Genomic DNA, 20,000 nt, shown 5'->3' with positions numbered 1-20,000 from the left:
TCATTTTTTCGAAGAACCACGCCCATACCGTTCCAACCTCGTCTCGTTGGGAATCAATGTCAGGAAATGAGAGAGAGAGGAGAGAGAGAGAGAGAGAGAGAGAGAGAGAGAGAGAGAGAGAGAGAGAAAGTTATTCATTTCCTTATCTTCCCTCAGGCCTCTCTCTCAAACAATGTGCCGAGTTATATGCTAGCCCAATTTTCAAGGTTTCCAAGATCTTTTTTCTTTTTTTTCAGGTTAAGGAAAAATCTCATTACACTAATATATATACTATATATATATATATATATATATATATATATATATATATATATTGCATTAAATTCCTCTTTCGACGAATTTAAAATTGCAAAATTCCCTTGCCTAGAGTCTAACAGGTCCAATTTCTGGTTTCCATAACCTAGGATGCTACAAGATAAAAATGAAAGGCAGCCGGCATCTATCATCCATTAACCCGGTATGTGTCCGCCTACGTCTAAAACGAAAAGGAGAGAAAACCGCCGTCACTATTTAGGCGGAATCAACCCAATTATGAAGGGCAAACACGCCCGCAATGATCAATCGGAGCTCCTTGGCGAGTTTAAACTCAAAGGGCTAGAACAAACATGATAATAGCGGCGCAAAACAGTCGTTAAGATTGTGTACTTTGCGCGGCACACACTGTAGAAGGCTTCTATGCTTGCTGAAACTGCTTTCTGCCTTGAATTAACATTCTGCTACGTTCGTGGGGGTAGGTTTGTTTTCCTATAACGGACCACCAACGGATGGGGTCTCTTTTGTCAAGTTGGTGCTAGTTTGGCTTGTTATCTAAACGTCACCTCCGAGGCGCTGGTACTACACATGGCGGAAGTTCAATGGGTCGCCGTGTTTAAGTACTAACTACTCGCGGTAATATATTACAGTATCATATGCTACACCCATTTCCGTGTGAGGTCTAGAACTATATTATTGATAAACGCTCTCTTTGAGGGGCTAGTACTAAACACGGCGTCCCACTGAGCTTCCACCATGTTTAGTACTAGCACCTAAGAGGTGACTCGTAGATAACAAGCTTAATTAGCACCGTCAAGTTTATCAGTTGTACTTAAAACAGACATCTTTCACAACTCATCCCCTTTCCTGCCTTTCTGAAGACTAATAATAATAATGAAAGGACAAAACTAGTCACGTTTGATATAATAATCACAATAGCACAAAACCTTCAGGGAAAATGGCATTCAACAATAAGCGTTTGTCTGACGACGTCCAAACCGAAACTGATTTTCGTCCCCGACTCAAATTGCCGGAAGCGGCATCGAAGCCAATTAGCATTTAAGCCGCGAGAGAGAGAGAGAGAGAGAGAGAGAGAGAGTTTCTCAGACAACAATCCTTTGGTTCGTATTTACGGACAGTTTCAGAATAGGTCAGTGGACCAGATAAAGTTCCAGTATTCGTAATGCACGTAAAAGGCGCCTTTTAACAGCTAGACGTAGTAGTAGTCGTCGCCGTTTTTATTCCACTTTCTCCAAAAGCACGGGGTCGGACGGGCGGCCTTTGACCGCTGTGGTATTTACGGTCAAACAACTTGAGAGTTCCGTGGATATCAAGCCATATCGATTATATGCTGGAACTGATTTTGATTGAGTGCTACACTGAACTGTTTTATGAATCCCTTGCCTTTTCCCCGATCCGTTTACTATTATTTTAATAATAATCCGTGGAAGATGTCTATGAGAGAGAGAGAGAGAGAGAGAGAGAGAGAGAGAGAGAGAGAGAGAGAGAGAGAGAGCATTATTTGCAGTAACCTGAATAATGATGGAAGCAAACAAGAGTAACGAGATATTACGCATTATTTTCAGTAACGAACAATGTTGGATGCGCAAAAAGCAATAAAAGATGTTACTCCATCTGAGAGAGAGAGAGAGAGAGAGAGAGAGAGAGAGAGAGAGAGAGAGCCGAACCCTCCGTATATATTTATTTTGGGATCCCTTTTCAAACATTCCCAGCCCAACGGAAGAGCCGAATCCTGCCCCGCCCACGACTGAGGGCAACCGCCAAAACGCAAGTCTGTGACAATGTCTGCTGAGATGGTTAAAACAGAAGAAAGCTGTTACAACTCGTCACCGCCCTATTTAAGGGGAAAAATGGCAAATCAAGCTGTTTCAGAAGCGACTAAAATAGCGACAGATAGGCCTACAAATGGCTGTTGCGACTATAGCAAGTTATGCGCCTAGGAGTAAGTTTAAATCTGACTGCCATAATTCAAAGGACCTCGCGTAGTATCTGGTCACACAAATTATCGATACTGACATTCAACAGACTTTTCAAGGGAAGGAAAAAAAAAAAAAACCTTGGCGAACTGTGATTTATAAAAACTTCGAACGTACCGTCGCCATGATGACAGCAATAACAATCAAACTGCCATTGGCGACACGGGCCACAGACTTGTCAGAATTAATACTAAATCGGACCTTAAAGGCTTAAAGTTTAGTAATCCCAAACAATCCACTTCGCGAGAGAGAGGATGAGAGAGAGATGAGGAGAGAAGAGCGAGAAGACCTCATGCATTTATAATGGATACAATCTAACTCCGAGGTCTCTGACCAGATACAAACATGGCCTACACCCGCCCAGTTCCAATCGCCCAACACGCCGCCCCCCTCCCCCAAACCTACAGTTAAACAAGCCATGTCAAACTTCAATTAGAATGGAGGAGAAATCTGGCTAAAGAACACTTGTGCCTCAAGACCTCTCCGTTGAGAAAGCGAGAGAGAGAGAGAGAGGGAATCTATCCAAAAAGGGAATATAAACAGACAAGTGTAGTAAGTTTACTTCATACACATATAATAAAGTTAATTATATATATTCAGACTCGCTTCTGATAAAAAAAAAAAAAACTAAAAAAAGCAGGATATGAAAAAACTTAAAACATGCTAAGCACATAAATGTCATATAGGTATAAGCATTTGTCCAACCTACGTAGGAGCATTTTTTATATAACAACTGAGTAACCACCATGACAAAATGGAAGATTAGTGTGTCCCTGGAAACACACACACACACACAAAAGCATAACTAGAATCTGATCAAGTAAACTGCGTTAATACCTATAATTTCCCGATTTACACCGACTAGGTCTATGTATGTGAGATATTAATGCGCCTGTTTTATAAAACAATTCTTGCAACATCAAATGAATCCAGGGAACTCCTTCACCCTCGGCTGGCAATGCCAGGAAACCACACACACAAAGATATATATGTTAAATAGCGCTTATCGGTCCTTGATTCACGCACAAAGACAATCTTTGTGGGGGAACAATCCCTGCCATTGTATCCCCTCCAAACAATGGCAGCCTTGAAACGCATCATAGACATATCGCTGTCTCCCAGAATGAAGATCCTTGAGGCGGATTCCACCTAGTGGCCAAGGCAGGTGGTGATAATAAAAAGTACTGCGGTGTTCTATATCCCTCGGGGATTCATACACATACGCCTAAATCTTAAGGAATATATACCATATATAGTTATCTTTCGTGGTAACGGGGCTTCTACTGTTAGTTAATGTCCACGATTCTCAAATTCTAGGGACGATTTTATTTTTCAAGGATACCTCAGGGGGAGCGTGACGGTATCAATGTTTTTTTTGTTCTTTTTTTTTAAGCTATTCTTACGAGGTTGTAAACTGTAGCGCAGATAAAAACTGGGTTTTACTTATATGCAGAATGCAACAAAGTTAAATATATACATATATATATGTATATACACACACATACATACATATATCGGAGCAAACTCCTGAATAGTTAGCAACACAAACCATGGAGCAATGCACAATAGGTCCCCATACACAGGCCTACTACTTCTTGGCCTTCAAAAGGTAGTATAATCATACACCATACGATGACACACTGAGCCGAATAACGGGCAAAAGATGGTGGCAAACAGTGGATAAAAAAGCTTAAAAGATGTATACAAACCACCAGACGATTTTACTACCAACAATCTACACTCAATTTCCAAGGGAGCAGCGAAGAACACCTGTGTCAGCAGACACCAACTATGAAATAAAATGTACAATCTATTTATTATCCTTCCTACTTCAAAACGACGTTTATACGATACCTTTCGACGCTATTATTTTTCCAAGTTATTTAGAAGTTCACGATCTATTTACCTTTCATTTTTACAAAGCGCAAAAGAAGCAGAATTAACTGACGGGAAAATTTTTGGCGGATACCGTAAATCTAATTTACTTTAAAATCTAGTATGAAGAAAATGTACCCTTCCTCTGAGAGAGAGAGAGAGAGAGAGAGAGAGAGAGAGAGAGAGAGAGAGAGAGTCTCCTATAATATTTCCGAAGCTTCCGAAGACTCATTCGAATTCATGGCAGGGCATCCAATGTGGGAAAGAGCGTGAGGGAATATGAGAGAGGGGAAGGGGGGTAAAGACTGGGAGAGGAGGACGGGAGAAAAGCCTCTCCCCCCCCCCAAAAAAAAAGTCCATAATAGCATTCCCGACACCCTCGCCATCTCGACCAAGTTTAATATTGACAGGGATTGAGGTGGATTACAGAGGTGATGACAATCGTAAAAGAAAAAAATCACAAAGGTCTAGCCTCCAACCATTTATAAAATATAATATATATATATATATATATATTATATATATATATATATATTATATATATATTAGTTACAAATGCACAAAAGTGACCCACTGTCGTAGTAGTACACCGCCGTATCACCTGCGACACAGTTCTTGCTCGTAAAAATGGATGACAGCTCCAGAATTACTTTCTAAGTGACAACAACCTGCCCGACAGCTACGTAGTGGTATAGTGGCAGCCATGAGCCACCTGCAGCAGCAGCAGCAGCAGCAGCAACAGCAGCTAGAGGCGAAGGCAAAGGCAGGAGGCAGCAGCAGCAGCAGCCTCTCCCTCCATGCGCCAGTATTGTTTACAGAGCCACTTAACGGTACAGAGCAAAGCGAAGAATGGACTTTCATTTCTGCATAGGTTTAAATTTTGGATAGGCCTAATTTGGATATATAAATTAAAACACTCCTGGCCTTAAGTTTATACTTCTTTCGCAAATTATGACTAAATATATCTACAGTAAATATATCTACAAAGCCATTTCACTGTGCAAACCAAGGCGAAGAAAGGGCTTTCATTTTGGCATAGTCTCGTTTTTGGATAGGCCTCATTTGGAAATTTAAATCAAAATACCTTACTGGCTTAAAGCATATTCTTTCGTATTTTATGAATAAATACCTAGCGTAAATATATCTATAAAGGCCCCGCCCACCCCCTTAATAAACTCGACAGATGCGCTGGGGTTTGTTTCCACAACACGCTTCGGTTTTATGTCATAGGCCTATTAATACCATCCTACCCTCGCTGTCATAATAGGCCTATGTTAATGTAATTAAATGGCGAGGGAAAATTACACACAAAAAAGTACATGAAATTGCACTGCCATTGTTGAATCGTGAACAATTTTGTTATTTTGTCCCTCAAGGTAAAAAGTAAAGGTTCACTTGATCTGACACGCCGGCCCGAAACGTAGGCCTATGTACTGACGTCAGTCCGATGTCGTCACAGATTTATGATTTAATAGGCCTATACTGTCTGTGTTGAATCGAGAGAGAGAAGAGAGAGAGAGAGAGAGAAATGACGACAATAAGGTTTATCAGAAATACGTATCATGGTATGCGTTTCATTTGAGAGAGAGAGAGAGAGAGAGATTTAGAGATTTCTTTTTCATCTTCTGAACAATGACAACATCGACAAAATGACAACAATACAAAAATAATGATGCTTAGCAGAAATATGTATCTGGGTATGCGATTCACTTTTAGAGAGAGAGAGAGAGAGAGAGAGAGAGAGAGAGAGAGAGAGAGAGAGAGAGAGATTCATCTCCTGAACAATGACAACAATAATAAGGTTTAGCAGAAATGCGTACCTAGGCATGTGTTTCATTTTGAGAGAGAGAGAGAGAGAGAGAGAGAGAGAGAGAGAGCAGAGATCCAGCCACCACCACCACCACCACACAACTATAGTAGCTAACTTACTGCTGGTTGATGTGAGAAAACTTGGACGTCCCCGAACTACTACCATTGCTGGAGGTGGTAGTGGCTCCTGCAGCAGAAGGTCTGAAGTAACTCATTGATCAACGAACTACGACGTCCCGCCTTTCGGTTCCTCTCTCTCTTTTTCCGACGCCGCCTTTGTAAAAGCCGAAGAACAGGTGTGTCGTCGTCGTAGCTACAACAACAACAACAACAAGGGAACAACAACAACAACGATGACGACGACCACGTCAACACAAAATAATCACTCGCCTCTGCGACACAGAACGAATCCGCGTAGCTGCTTCGCACAGCACTCCCAGCACAGCACTGACTCTCTCTCTCACTGACTGACTGTCTGCTGTGCTGTTCCTCCTCCTCCACCACTCTCTCTCTCTCTCTCTCTCTCTTTCCCTCCTCCTCCACCTCCTACCCCTCCGCCAACACCAACGACGTGCCACTCCCTCCCCACGGCCACCAGATGCCATCCCCCATCCCGTTACGACGATCCCCATAAACCTGCTCTCTCTCTCTCTCTCTCTCTCTCTCTCTCTCTCTCTCTCTCTCTCTCCTAAGATCCTCCTCCTCCTCCTCCCGAATCATTCTCTCGCACAAGGACCCACACCCCCTCCCCAACAGACACCGTCCCCCTCTATTCTCCACTTTAGTCCACACCATCATCAGCTGCCGTTTTCCGCAAAATATGCATTAATTTCCCCTTTCAATGCCTCTTTACGTACAGCGCACGGCCTCTCCGTTCTGCGCAGCAGTGCGCACGGACACTAATGCGTCCGATAACGAAGGAAAACCCGATTTATAGAGACAGCATAAACGTCAACAAGCGAAAGGAGGAGGTAACGATGACAACGGCAAAAATGACGTATCCCGAGAATTCTTGAGCAAAACATAGTACAAGGAGAGAGTCTCTCTCTCTTCTCTCTCTCTCCTCTCTCTCTCTCTCTCTCTCTCTCTCTCTCTCTCTCTCTCTTCATTCATTCATCCCATCCATCATCTCCTTCCCCTGGTTAGGGTAGATTAGCAGGATAGGGGCGGCAACCCTCATTTCGTACGTGGAGTAAATTACAGAGAACGGGCGGCGGCTCGGTTCATCATAATATATAAAATCTTGGCGCCCAAAACACACGGGTCTTCGGAGATGCCCAGACAACGGAAAGTGGCTGTATATATATATTATATATTATATATATATATATATATATATATATATATATATTATATATATATATATATCTAGCCGTATTTTCTATCTATATATTACTACATTATGTTTTCATGTCTCTGCAACAGTCTTACGAACAGAGATTATATCTATGATGCTCGTAATCAGACCTACGTCACTGCGAATGTAGCACGAATACGCCAGCACGGGAAAAATATTTTATCTAAATAAAAAAATAAAACCAAAAAAAAATAAACCAAAGCTTCGAAAAAATATTACGCTGCTGAAGACGAATCTTTCGCACACCTGAAATAAATTACAAGAAATTACAGAAAATTAAACTGAGTTTGCATACCAGTTTATAATCGTGTATGTCATGCGGCCTTGAGTTTAAGCTGTTTGTTTTATGATTTACCTCCTTTCAGTGATATTTAATAGCTGGTTTGGTTTGATAATATTCATATATATATATATATATATATATATATATATATATATATATATATATATATATACATATGTAAAATACTACTTTGACGCCCTTATGCCTAATAGCTCTCAAAGAGTTTAGTCTAACATTATGCATTATCAATAACATCTACAACAACAACAACATCAAACAACCTTGCAATTGTTGTTGTAGGTGGTGGAACCACGCCCATTTTAAGGTAAGTGGCTTATATAGATAATAGCGGTGACAATATGACATTATCAATCCACTCACTTTCCAGGTCGTCTCTGTACCTTTGTGAAAGTGAAATGATTTAATAATGGTAATAATATGAGTTGTATTTTTCCAAAACTCTACTCATCAAGGGAGATATGGGGCTCAGAGAGAGAGAGAGAGAGAGAGAGAGAGAGAGAGAGAGAGAGAGAGAGAGAGAGAGAGAGAATTAGACTAATGCAAAGTGTATACATTTCTTCAGAGAAAGAGTACTAGGTCTATGGTTTTTGTCATATTCACGCTTGAACTGCCTTGGGAAGGAGAGCAACAACCTGCATCTAAAGCAACAACATTGACTACAACAACAAAAAGCTGTTTCCCCTATCCATGAAGAAGGGCAGGGGGTGCAGGGAGGGGGGGGGTGCGGATACAGGATAGGCCTATAAGAGCATAAGTCTACGGTGGATGACAAATGCCCGCCTGAACTCCCGTAGAAGGAAGAACAACTTCTGCCTGAGGCAACAACGAAAGCACGAACAAAAACTTCCTGCCTGGAGCGTAACCACGCCCTTCGTCGGGCGTGACAACCGACGTCGTCTAATCACGACCGATTGATTTGATACGAAAGAAAAAAATAATAAAAAAAAAGAAAGATGGCGCCAAAACCGGCCGCGGTCAGCAAGTCTCGCTCGCGATATCGAGGAGCAATTAGAAGGGAATTATTTGATGTGGTTGGTGTTGGGTGGGGGAGAGGGGGGCTGGCTTAAGCCGGTCTTATGCCAGTCATTGGAGACTCTCGGTCTACGGCGAGAGAGAGAGAGAGAGAGAGAGAGAGAGAGGAGAGAGAGAGTTATAGCCACGTATGGACAACACAATGATACACTTTTCTTTTCCCTTTCGGAAACTTTCACGTCTCTCTCTCTCTCTCTCTCTCTCTCTCTCTCTCCTCTCTCTTCTCTCTCTTCTTTCTCTCTCTATCTCTCTCTCTCTCTCTCCGCGTTACTGAGCGGTTGTTGCAACGATATCCGCTGTTGCAAAATTACAATTGCGTTATAACTGTCAATGGTCTATGCAAATCATCAATGACCTATAAAAATTGTCAATGAAGTGCAAACAATCAAATCACCAATGAACCACAAAAAAATCAATAAATAAAAAAAATAAATAAAACCACCTGACGAACATCATTCAAATTTAGGCTGGTTTGGAAGCACACAAAATAATAATAATAATAATAATAAAAATAAAAATAATAATAATAATAATAATAATAATAATAATAATAATAATAGTAAACCAATTCCAAGACACGAAAATGGAAAAAAATAGACAATACTCATTTCCCCTGTTTCCATACATCAGGGGAGGGGCATGGCATGGCACTCATGAGGGCAGGGCATTCGAGATGGCACAGGGCACTCTTGAATATATGGCACTCTTGAGGGAGGGCAAGGTACTCCTGAAGGCATAGATAGCACTCTTCACTGAACAACAATAACAATAACACTGTGCGTAAGAAGGACAGACTAATAGGATAGAAGGGAGTGGAACAGAGAAAGGAAGGAAGGAAGAAGGGGAGGGGTGATAGGGGGAGGGGTTGAGGGGATGAGGGTTAATTCAAGTTGAGCCCCTCTACCTGGACCTAAAGGAAGGGGTCCGGGTGGTGGGTGGCTGGTGCGCATTTCGTCCTGGTTTTGCTTCTGTGTTTCGTATTAGACCAAGAATATCTCTGACTAAGAAATCACCATTTTCATATATATAAAAATATTCTACTTGACAACACCTTTAAAAGTAGAATACTCTACTTAACATCATCCATTTTTCCCATTTTCTGAAGGATAAGTTACTTATCTAAATATTTTTTTTTCACTTATGGTCACCATCGTCAAAAGAATATTTCACTTAAGATTTTTTTTTTCCTGAATAAGAATATTTACTTACAATCGCCATCTCCTGTGGAATACTTAGCATGTAATTATTCGACTCACAATCAACATTTTCTAAAGAATATTCCACTGCCAATCCCTACTTTCCCAATACTTTATTACTTACAGTCACCGCACCTCAAAAAACATTTTACTGAATCCATAAAAATAATATATATATATATATATATATATATATATATATATATATATATATATATATATATATATATATATATAGACATATGTTTAATAACTCAAAAATAGAAAAATACACTAATTTCACTTTTCGAAATAAACAATAAGTATTGAGACGCGAAAAAAGACCTCGTCCATCTGGCATCAAGAAGAGCGCGCGCACAATCGAGTATTCTGTATAGCGTACAATCAGGCCAACTGAAAACAGGCCTATCTTTCGGTGGCCTCGGTATATGATCCGCGACCCACGAAACTTTAACTACGGGCCGGTGGTGGCCTGGCCTATATCGTTGCAAGAGGAACGATGATCACGTCTAACTCTACCTTGAACGAAATAAAAGCTACTGAGGCCAAAGGGCTGCAATTTGGTGTGTTTGATGACTGGAGGATGGATGATCAACATAGCAATTTGCAGCCCTCTAGCCTCAGTGGTGGTTTTTTAAAGATCTGAGGGCGGACGGGAAAAGAAAGCTTAGAAAAGACTGGGTACAAGTGTGGCTTAATCCAAGGTTTATTACTTTCTTACAGATAAGAGAAACAAGTTGGGCTACGATGCCTAACTGAGGACACGAGGTTTATCTGATAAGGACATTCTTTCAATATATATATGTATGTATGTATGTATGTATGTATGTATGTATGATATATATATATATATATATATATATATATATATATGTATGTATATATATATATACACACACACACACATACTCGGACGAACTTCATTTTGGGGGCAAATGGATTCCATTGTGTCCATTTCGACATCTTTCCGATAAACAGAGCGCGATACGATACAGAGAGAGAGAGAGAGAGAGAGAGAGAGAGTCACCCAGGTATAAGCAACAATGGGTCTTACCTGGAAAAGTTTTACCTGGTGTAAAAAAAAAACACGATAATCTAATGGGATTACGGTAAAAAAGAGGCCAGTTTTAAAAAGTCATAAAAAAACTCGTACATTTTCGTGTAATAAAATCATAATTCATGAATTCTTACGAGGTTCCTCGATTTGAAAACAACTTCTAATCTTCATTATGGTTCCTGATTACAAATTAGTGGCCAATGTCTCAAGCGGCTTCCAATATCTATTATGGTGGTTTCAGAAGTCTACAGTATAATTCAATTTCCACTTGATTTTGAGGAGGTTCCTAATTTATTTTATGGTACCTAAGTTCTATTGTCATTTGACGGTACCTAATTCCTATGGCGACTTCCGATTTCTGTAGTTCCTGGAGTGGTTTCAAAACCAAACAAAGTTTCATTTTAGCACATTTTTTTCTGTCTTGATTTTGGTTTCTAATCTACGTACATGACCTACATAATCTACCTATGAAGTGACTCAGAACATCTCGAGTTGACTTTATACGGCGGTTTCTAATACCCGAAAGCAATGGTGTTTCTTCTGACCCTGGGTTTCTAATCCCTACGGCGGTTGGTTTCTAAAAGTTGGGGGCGAAGACCCCGCCTGTAAGGAGCTTACAGACGACACCTGCCCCGCTCCTCCTTATGAGACTAGAGAAAGACCAAGGAGGTATATATAGACCTTCAGAAAGGCCATCACCATTTTGTTCCCTCCGAGATTGGAGGCCTTATCTGCCAAACAAATTTCGAGGACTGTAGGCCTAAACGGTCGGGAAGGAGAGTGCGATGGCAACAATAGGTCTACGACGGTTGACGCTCACTATAGGCCTACATACCTACACTGAGGAACTTTAGGGCAGGACCCGCTATCCCAAATTTTAGGCCTATTTTGTCTTCCAAAGTCCGCGGGAAGGAGAAAGGCTGGCCAGCTTCATTTTTTTTTTTTTATGCGTTCTTTTGGTTGGGAAAATTACATTCCTAGTATATTACTATAGGGACATTCATAATAAAAACACCCGAATATCAGGCATTTTAACTTCCCTCTAAAAAATAATATATATTATATATTATAGATATTTTATATCTATTTATATCTTATATATTAGTATTATATAATAGGCAATGGAATCCCCACCTTTAAAAAATTATCAACTAAGCCACGAAATCTATTCTCCCACGCAAAAACTGGTATTTCCAACAAAAACAGAAAAAATACATAACCAACAAAAAACATATCGTTGGCAATAAACGAATCACCTACAAAAAGTCATGAATCAAACTATATATTATATTATTATAATGATATATTATATATATATATCTATAATACATATTATATATAAATAATATAATATAATCTTTGCTTTTAAATCTATCAATAATATATATATATATCTATATTATAATCTATATGCGTGTGTGTGCACATATATACTGTTATACAAGCAAGACACCACAACAGATCATAATTATTTAAATAAATAAAATTTATTTGATAATGTTATACGTTTAGCAAAACTTAATGCAACTAATTTATTCAACAGTTAAAAAAATCAAGGAAAAATGGTGCTTTTACGTAATTATTGAAATCAGTTCACTCCCATCAAAGTTTCACTTTGACATCCCAAGGAGGTTTTCAAGAGCCACAGGAGTTATCTCTCTCCCTTCCTTTCGGCGGCTACTTTTATATAAAACAACTGATAAAAAAAACAAGAAGAAAAAAAAAAAAAAAAAAAAAACATGGTCATTTAAAATTAAAATATGATAAGAGTGATAGCACGTTTGAAAAAAATCTCGCGAAAGGTAGTTTATTGTGATTTTTTTTTTTTTTTTTTTTTTTTTTGTTTTTTTTTTTTTTTTTTACAGCGAAACCTTTGATAAAATTGATAAGAAGAGATGTTTAATGGTGTTAAACAAGAAACTTTAGTAAAACCACCACACCCACACACACACACGCACCTATATATATACAAATATAATATATTCTTAATAATATATCTAATATATCTATATATATATATTGGTGCAACTAAGTTCCAAAATTGCCTTGATTAAACAAATATGGATTTGTACAGATACTAAAAAGGCAGAACTCTTCCTCTCTCTCTCTCTTCCCTCTCTCTCTCTCTCTCTCTCATCACCATACACACACACAAAGCTGTATAATGGTAAAGTTCTGTCTTATGGTTTTAATCAATATTGTTTCCATATAAAGCATTCCTTAAAAAATAGGTTGTTAAGAATTCAATACATTATGTATAACATAACCCAATGTATATATATATATATATATCTATATAGATATATATATATATTCATACGTTGTCTGTATGTATGTATATTATATATACATAGTTCATACCCCGACCGTATCGTTATAAATACTTAGGAGAATGCAGACACAAACCTTACAACCTTGAATGTATTAGTGAATAAAACAGGTGTGAATTGATATACGGGCTAGAGATTAATACATCCTGATATTCCATTAGTCGATGCATTGAGAAAGACCTAAAAAAAAAAATGACAAGAAACTTCGGGGAAATCGAGTTTTCTGTACAACGCACAATGCTGCATTAAAAACCCATCAAGCTAACGACCGGCAGCTTCCCAGTTTGCTCACCAGACGCGGTAGACTGAGAGCGCTGCCAGATGCACGATTTCAACCGCCTAACTTTTACCTTGAAGGAAAAAATAAAAGCTAACTGAGGTCTAGATTGGCTGCAATTTGGTATGGTTGATGAACTGGAGGGTCGGATGATCGACTATCCCAATTTGCAGTCCCACCCCCCCCTCTAGCCTCAGGTGTTTTTTAAAAATTATATTGAGGTATAATTAGTACATTGGTAAGTCAGTGAACAAGAGAGAAGAGCAGCTTACGAATGTATGAATATGCAACAGCAACACAAATGAATTTTTTCGTTCTATTAGGAAGAAATTAATAAATATAATTATATCTAATATATATATATTATATATAATAATATTCTAATATATATTATAATAATATATATATATAATGTTAGGGCCAATGGTTGGGTCCAATGGCTGGGAGAGGTAGAGAATGGTTGACTTGACTTGATGAAGAAAAAGAAAAGTAGATGTTGTGGTGGTGTGCAAGAAACCGGCGGTGGGGAAATAAGGAAATTTCAAAGCTAAAAGAGTTTGGGATATGGATATAAGCTTTTATATTATAGTGGAGCAAAAAATAACAAGGTTAGAAATGGAAGTTGGCATAGTAACTGTCTAGTGAACTAAAGAACTCGGTAATAGAAGTTGCATAGGAAAGAATGACCGTATACATCAGATTGAAGATATGTTATGGAGGAGAGAATTCTGAATAGTTAATAAGCGCATATGCACCGCACAAGTTGGTTGCACAGCAAGAAAGAGAAGGGAAATTTTCTGGAGAGGACATGGTGAATGGAAAATGGCAAGAACTGGAAGAGCATGAGCGGGTGATTAGTTGGGGCAGATTTGAAGTTGGCCTGTCGGAAGTGAAAATGAGGCGCATTGGGCGGGTGCATGGGGGCCACTGGAATTGGGGTAGAGGAAACCCAAAACAGGAAGGAGAGAGTGTAAGTGGACTTTGCTGTGTCATTCGACATGGGCAATAGTAAACACATTTTTGAGAAGAAAAGGGAACACCTACTAATCATCATAAGGAGTGGGGGAAGATTCTCCCAGATAGCTACCTATTTCTTGTAATCAAAGGATAAATCTGGTGGAGGTCCAAGAACTGCAAAAGTTATTCCCGGCGACCCATGTAAGCCCCCCAACACAGGCTGCTTAGTATGGACTTGAAAGTTGAAAAGGGTGAAAGAAAAACCAACCAAGCTAAAGGGATTAACGGAAAACAAATTACAAAATGGTACCGAATTAACAAAGGAATGGGGAAGGGGATAAGAATAGAGAGTTTAAGAAGGAGGGTTTTGGTTTTTGGAGGTATTGATATAGGGAATTGGAAGATGTTCAAGAATGGGTGGGCACGAAATTGCCAGCAAGTTAATAAGAAGGCATGGAAACAGGAGCTGCTAGAGGAGACATCTGGTATCATATGGGAAGAAAAGGATAGTTTGGTTGGTGGGGGATGAAGACATTGAGAAAGTAGTAAATGGATAAGAAGGAGGCAAAGAAAAGATGGGAAGAGTCACAGTCAGTGGAAGACAGAAATAGGTACAGAGAGAAAAACAAGGTGGTGAAAAAGGTGGTTCGACCAAAGCTAAAGCAAAGTCGTATGATGGATGTGTATAAATGATACTAGGGGACAAACGGAAGGATTAAAGAAGATGATGAAGCTTCTAAAGGGCTCGAAATAAGAAGCACCAAAGATATTAATATCACAACATCAAACAAATAAAGAAATCAAGAGGTGCTAGTTGCTTAGGAAAGGATGGAAGACATTGTGAAGAGATGGCTAAGAATATTTCGAAACAGTTTGTTAAACATGAAGAAAAATTAATAGACTAATAAGAGAGGTATGGGCAGTGGAAACATGGGCCATGGTCTTGAGGTTTTTCTAGGCAAGACGGTACTAAATGCACTGAAGAAGATGAAGAATGGGTAAGGTAACCGGACCAGACATGATGCCCGGGGTGGGGGCACATGGAAACGCATTAGGAAGACTGGAAGGAGTGGATATACTGTTACTAAACGATTTCTTATGCTAAAGATCCTTGCAACAGGAAAATAAACCAAATGAGTGGCGTGGGGACTAGGAGTATATTGGATTCCCAATTTTTAAAGGGAAAGGCGATGTCCAAGAGGTGTGGTAATTATAGGGGGCATTAAATTGTGTCCCACACTTTGAAGATAACTGGAAGGTGGATGATAGATGCTAGGAACTGACGAGAAGAAGTACAAATAGGTGAAAGAGGCAGATGGGATTTTATGAAGGGTGGGGAATAACAACCAGATGGTATATTTTTGTCTGAGGCGAAATAATGGAAAAGAAATTTCGGGGAAAGACAAATGGGACCTAACAATATGGTAAATTCCATTGACCTTGAAAAGGCTTCTGACAGAGTCCCGAGACAAGAGGTTATGGTAGGAGCCTGGGGAGGGAAGAAGATGGTGCCAGAGAAGATATGTGCGATTGATTTACAAGAGATTTGTAACCGGAACTGTATTTTACCAAGAGTGAGGTGAAGCAGTGTTTGGGAGACAGAAGGTTTTGACGGTGAGGAGTAGGATTACACCAGGGTCCGGCTCTGAGCCCGCATTTATCGTTAACCATAGGTAATGGCTGTTTAATAATAGAGGAAGTAAGGGAGGACAGTACCAATGGAACATATTGTTATTGCGGATGATATTGGTTCCTGTGTGCAGGAAAGAGCAGGGAAAGAGCTGGAAGTGAAATTGGAAAGATGGAGACAAGTACTGGAGGACAGAGGCAATGAGAATAAGTCGATCCCAAAGACAGGAATATATGTGTACCCCAACCACTGAGGGGGCAAATGGGGATGAAGAAGAAAAGTATTCAGGCTTGGTGGTGAGGCAAATAAGGGAGAGTTGATAAGTTTTAAGTATTTGGGATTCTTTTGTTAACGCCTGGAGGAAGTATGGAAGAAAGAAGTAAAAACATCGGGTACAGGCAGGCTGGAACAACTGGCGAAGAGAGCGGCCTCGGGGAGTTCTTGTGTGGACAAAAGAGTGGCCCGCTTAGGTTAAAAGGAAAATTTCATCAAGACGGTGGTAAGAAACAGCAAATGGCTGTATGGTACGGAAATAACAGCAAGCATGAGAAAAGCAGAGCAGAAAGAAGATGGATGTGGCAGAAACCAATGAGAATGCTTAGGCGTGGATGTTCTGGGGTTAACCAAAGAGTGGATATGGATCAGAAATGACTTCATAAGGGGGTCAACATAAGGTGGTGGAAGTATCAAAGAAGAAAGTAGCAGGAGGGGAGGCTGAGATGGTATTGGACACCTGTTTTGCAAGGAGAGATGGATGGAACCACGCTGGGAGACATACTTATGGGAGTGGAGGTGCAAGGAAGAAGAAAGAGATGGGTGGAGACCAAGAAAGAGATGGAAGGACTGTGTGAGAGGAGATTTTACATTGAAAGGGCAATTGGGAATTGATGAGGCAGAAAGCACAAGATAGGAAAATAGATGGAAAGAACGGCTCATCCGAAAACGGCGAAAAAACCCCATCATAAAAATGGGTAAAAAAAGCTGGGAAGAAGAAGAAGAAAGATATTAATATATTAATATTACTATATATATATTTAGTGATGTATATAGATATATATTATATATATTAATATAAATATAAACAATATTAACACGATCATATTAGAGAACTAAAATGACGTCCAGATATACAATAGATGTTCCTAAAAAAGTAAAGAGCAGCCTATAAATACATAAGGATTCTTTTACTTCGAAAAAGAAAAATGTTGAATGTACAGCCTTTAGCGTACGTAGTTAAGTCAGTTCTCCCTTTCCAAACTATAACAGAAAAGGGGTAGGTTAAAATTATCCAAAAATTTAAAAATAAACTTAATTCAAAATTCAAAAAAGCTTCAATAAAAAATATCTATTCAAACTTCAAAGAAACATTGTTAATTCAAATTTTTCATAAAAATTCATAATAATTAAAAAAGATTTACAAAAAGACTCCATTTAAAATTCCGAAAAATGCTTCATTCAAAATTCAAAAAAGCTTGATTAAAACCCTAAAAAAAAAAAACTTCATTTAAAATTCAAATAAGCTTGATTACTCAAATATAAAAAAGCTTAATTCCAAATTCAAAAACACTTAATTCCACATTTAAAAAAAAATTTGATTAACAAAGAAAATTAAAAAAATAAGCTTCATTCAAAATTCTTCAAAACTCCAATAAACTTCATACCACTCCCAAGTTCACCTGTGAGAAGAGAGACGGGCGCCCACCACCTGACCTCTGACCTTTGGGCGCCTGTCACAAATAACCTCGACCCTGAAGCTTAGTTAATATATCAGATCAGGTCAAGACGCCCCATGTCGTGTTGGCTGCTATGTTCAGAGAGAGAGAGAGAGAGAGAGAGAGAGAGAGAGAGAGAGAGAGAGAGAGAGAGAGAAATTAGTAAACTACTAACACAAGAGAGAGAGAGAGAGAGTTGACAGAGAGAGAGAGAGAGAGAGAGAGAGAGAGAGAGATGAGTACACAACAAAAGAGAGAGAGCAGAGAGAGAGAGAGAGAGAGCAGAGAGAGGAGAGAGAAGAGAGAAGAGAGAGAGAGAGAGAGAAAAGTAAAACAAAGACGAGGAGAGAGAGAGAGAGAGAGAGAGAGAGAGAGAGAGAGAGAGAGAGAGCTGCAAAAATCCGGAAATATCAGGAACGCTTGCTAACGAAACCATAATCATATAATAATAATAATATAATCGATTAAGCGAAAAAAATAGCACCCGGCACTAAAATAACTTAAAAAAGCAGGCAACCAAATATTAGATATACGACGCGAATCCCCCCCCCCCCCCCCCCCTCTACCTACCACCTACCGTACTCTATAAATAGCAACCGCTGAGAACCTGGTTTGCTATTGCATTATTCAGCCGTCGAATCAAATAATGGCTTCTGCAACTATTCTCTCAAATCGATAGAGATGTCTTGTCAAGTTTGTCAAGTTATATATCGTATCGTTCTGCCCTTTGCACGAATTGGGGTTCCATTACGATGATCCTCTTATTATTATTATTATTATTATTATTATTATTATTATTATTATTATTATTATTATTATTATTCGGGTTCTTCTAAAAAAATATAATGTTTTTTTCTTTATTCAAAACACAAAATCCTGAATAAATCTGGCTCCAGTTTCAAACATTTGAATAACCCTTCTATTAAAATGTTAATGCCTCCCTTCCTGCATCAAATGCCAGCCCCAAAGAGAGAGAGAGAGAGAGAGAGAGAGAGAGAGAGAGAGAGAGAGAGAGAGAGAGAGAGAGTCCTACCTTCAGAGTTCAAGCTGATGTTCCAGTAAGCTATTATCACGTAACACTACTTACTATCATTACTAGTAATATTAATAATATTAGATTTTATAAAAGCAACTAGAGCGCTCCCGCCATCAAAATAAATGACGGAACCCCACCCCCGCCCCCCCACCCACCCCCCAGCCCCACCCAGTTACCTATACGCACCTGGAGTAGCTATTCAACTGCGGTTGGTCTTCATCCAAAACCTTTAGGGAAAAAAAACACAAACAAAAGGCTAAGACAGATAAACAACGGAAATTGAGAGAGAGAGAGAGAGAGAGAGAGAGAGAGAGAGAGAGACGGGGGAGTGAGAGAGAGGAGGAGAGAGAGAGAGAGATGAGAGAGGAGAGATTAACATGCGCGCACACACACCACGAGCGTGCATTGCGAGAACTGATCTACGAAAATCATACGCTTGGCTCACCCCAAGAATTTTTTGTTCAGAAATTTTTACTCAAGTCTTGGGAGAGAACAAGGAGAATTCTCTCTCTCTCTCTCTCCTCTCTCTCATCTTTACAATAACTCTGTTCATTCCTGAATGGCTGTACACGTATCAGTAAGTATTCGCCTTTTCAACACAACAACAACAACAATAATAATAAATTTCTTTGCCATTATTAAAATAAAAAAACGTAAAATATAAATACAGCACGTAAACAAAATACAATAAATACTCTGAGGACACAAATCAAAATAAAAACATATACATATTAGGATATATATATATATATATATATATATATATATATATATATATATATATATACTCTCAATCATTATTTACTTTTTACTGAGGTTTGACAGTGTTACAGGAAAAATATTATATATATATATATATTATATCTATATATATATATATATAAAGAATATTCAGAGTAAAATTAAAATACTAAATATTCATATGGTATTGAATGCAAAGTTACTGAAAGCAGTTGATGTGTAGTATATGTATGTATTTATACATACTACGTACACGGAAGTAAGACTACGTAAATCTATGAGAGAGAGAGAGAGAGAGAGAGAGAGAGAGAGAGAAGGAGAGATGAGAGAGAGAGAGAGAGAGATTCATAAACTCTAAGCGCATGAGACGAACTAATATATAGACATATCAATGAGAAATAAAAAAAAAAAAGACATTCTACACAATGAGTCAAACTC

General features: G+C 38.9%; 1 protein-coding gene across 9 annotated transcripts in view; it reads right to left on the bottom strand.

Moving 5' to 3' along the window:
* The window catches only part of LOC135205791 (phosphatidylcholine:ceramide cholinephosphotransferase 1-like), a 384,192-nt gene that overhangs the window by 36,190 nt on the left and 328,002 nt on the right, over positions 1-20,000 (bottom strand). The window contains exon 1 of one of the 9 annotated variants that reach the window (XM_064236939.1): positions 6,324-6,464. The exons of 5 other annotated variants lie outside the window; for them this stretch is intronic. Coding sequence is in view for 3 of the 4 variants with exons in the window: in XM_064236930.1 (XP_064093000.1) it covers positions 4,726-4,829 (104 nt within the window). In the remaining variant the exon portion in view is untranslated. Of the gene's footprint in view, positions 1-4,725; positions 4,845-5,944; positions 5,968-6,053; positions 6,465-20,000 lie in introns of those variants that run through there. 3 more of the 9 variants (XM_064236932.1, XM_064236934.1, XM_064236930.1) reach the window with 3 other exon arrangements.

This window comes from Macrobrachium nipponense, chromosome 24 (assembly GCF_015104395.2).
Source record: "Macrobrachium nipponense isolate FS-2020 chromosome 24, ASM1510439v2, whole genome shotgun sequence".
Taxonomy (NCBI): Eukaryota; Metazoa; Arthropoda; class Malacostraca; order Decapoda; family Palaemonidae; genus Macrobrachium; species Macrobrachium nipponense.
The sequence above is the reverse complement of the archived record's forward strand: the minus strand, read 5'-3'. Positions and strand labels throughout refer to the sequence as shown.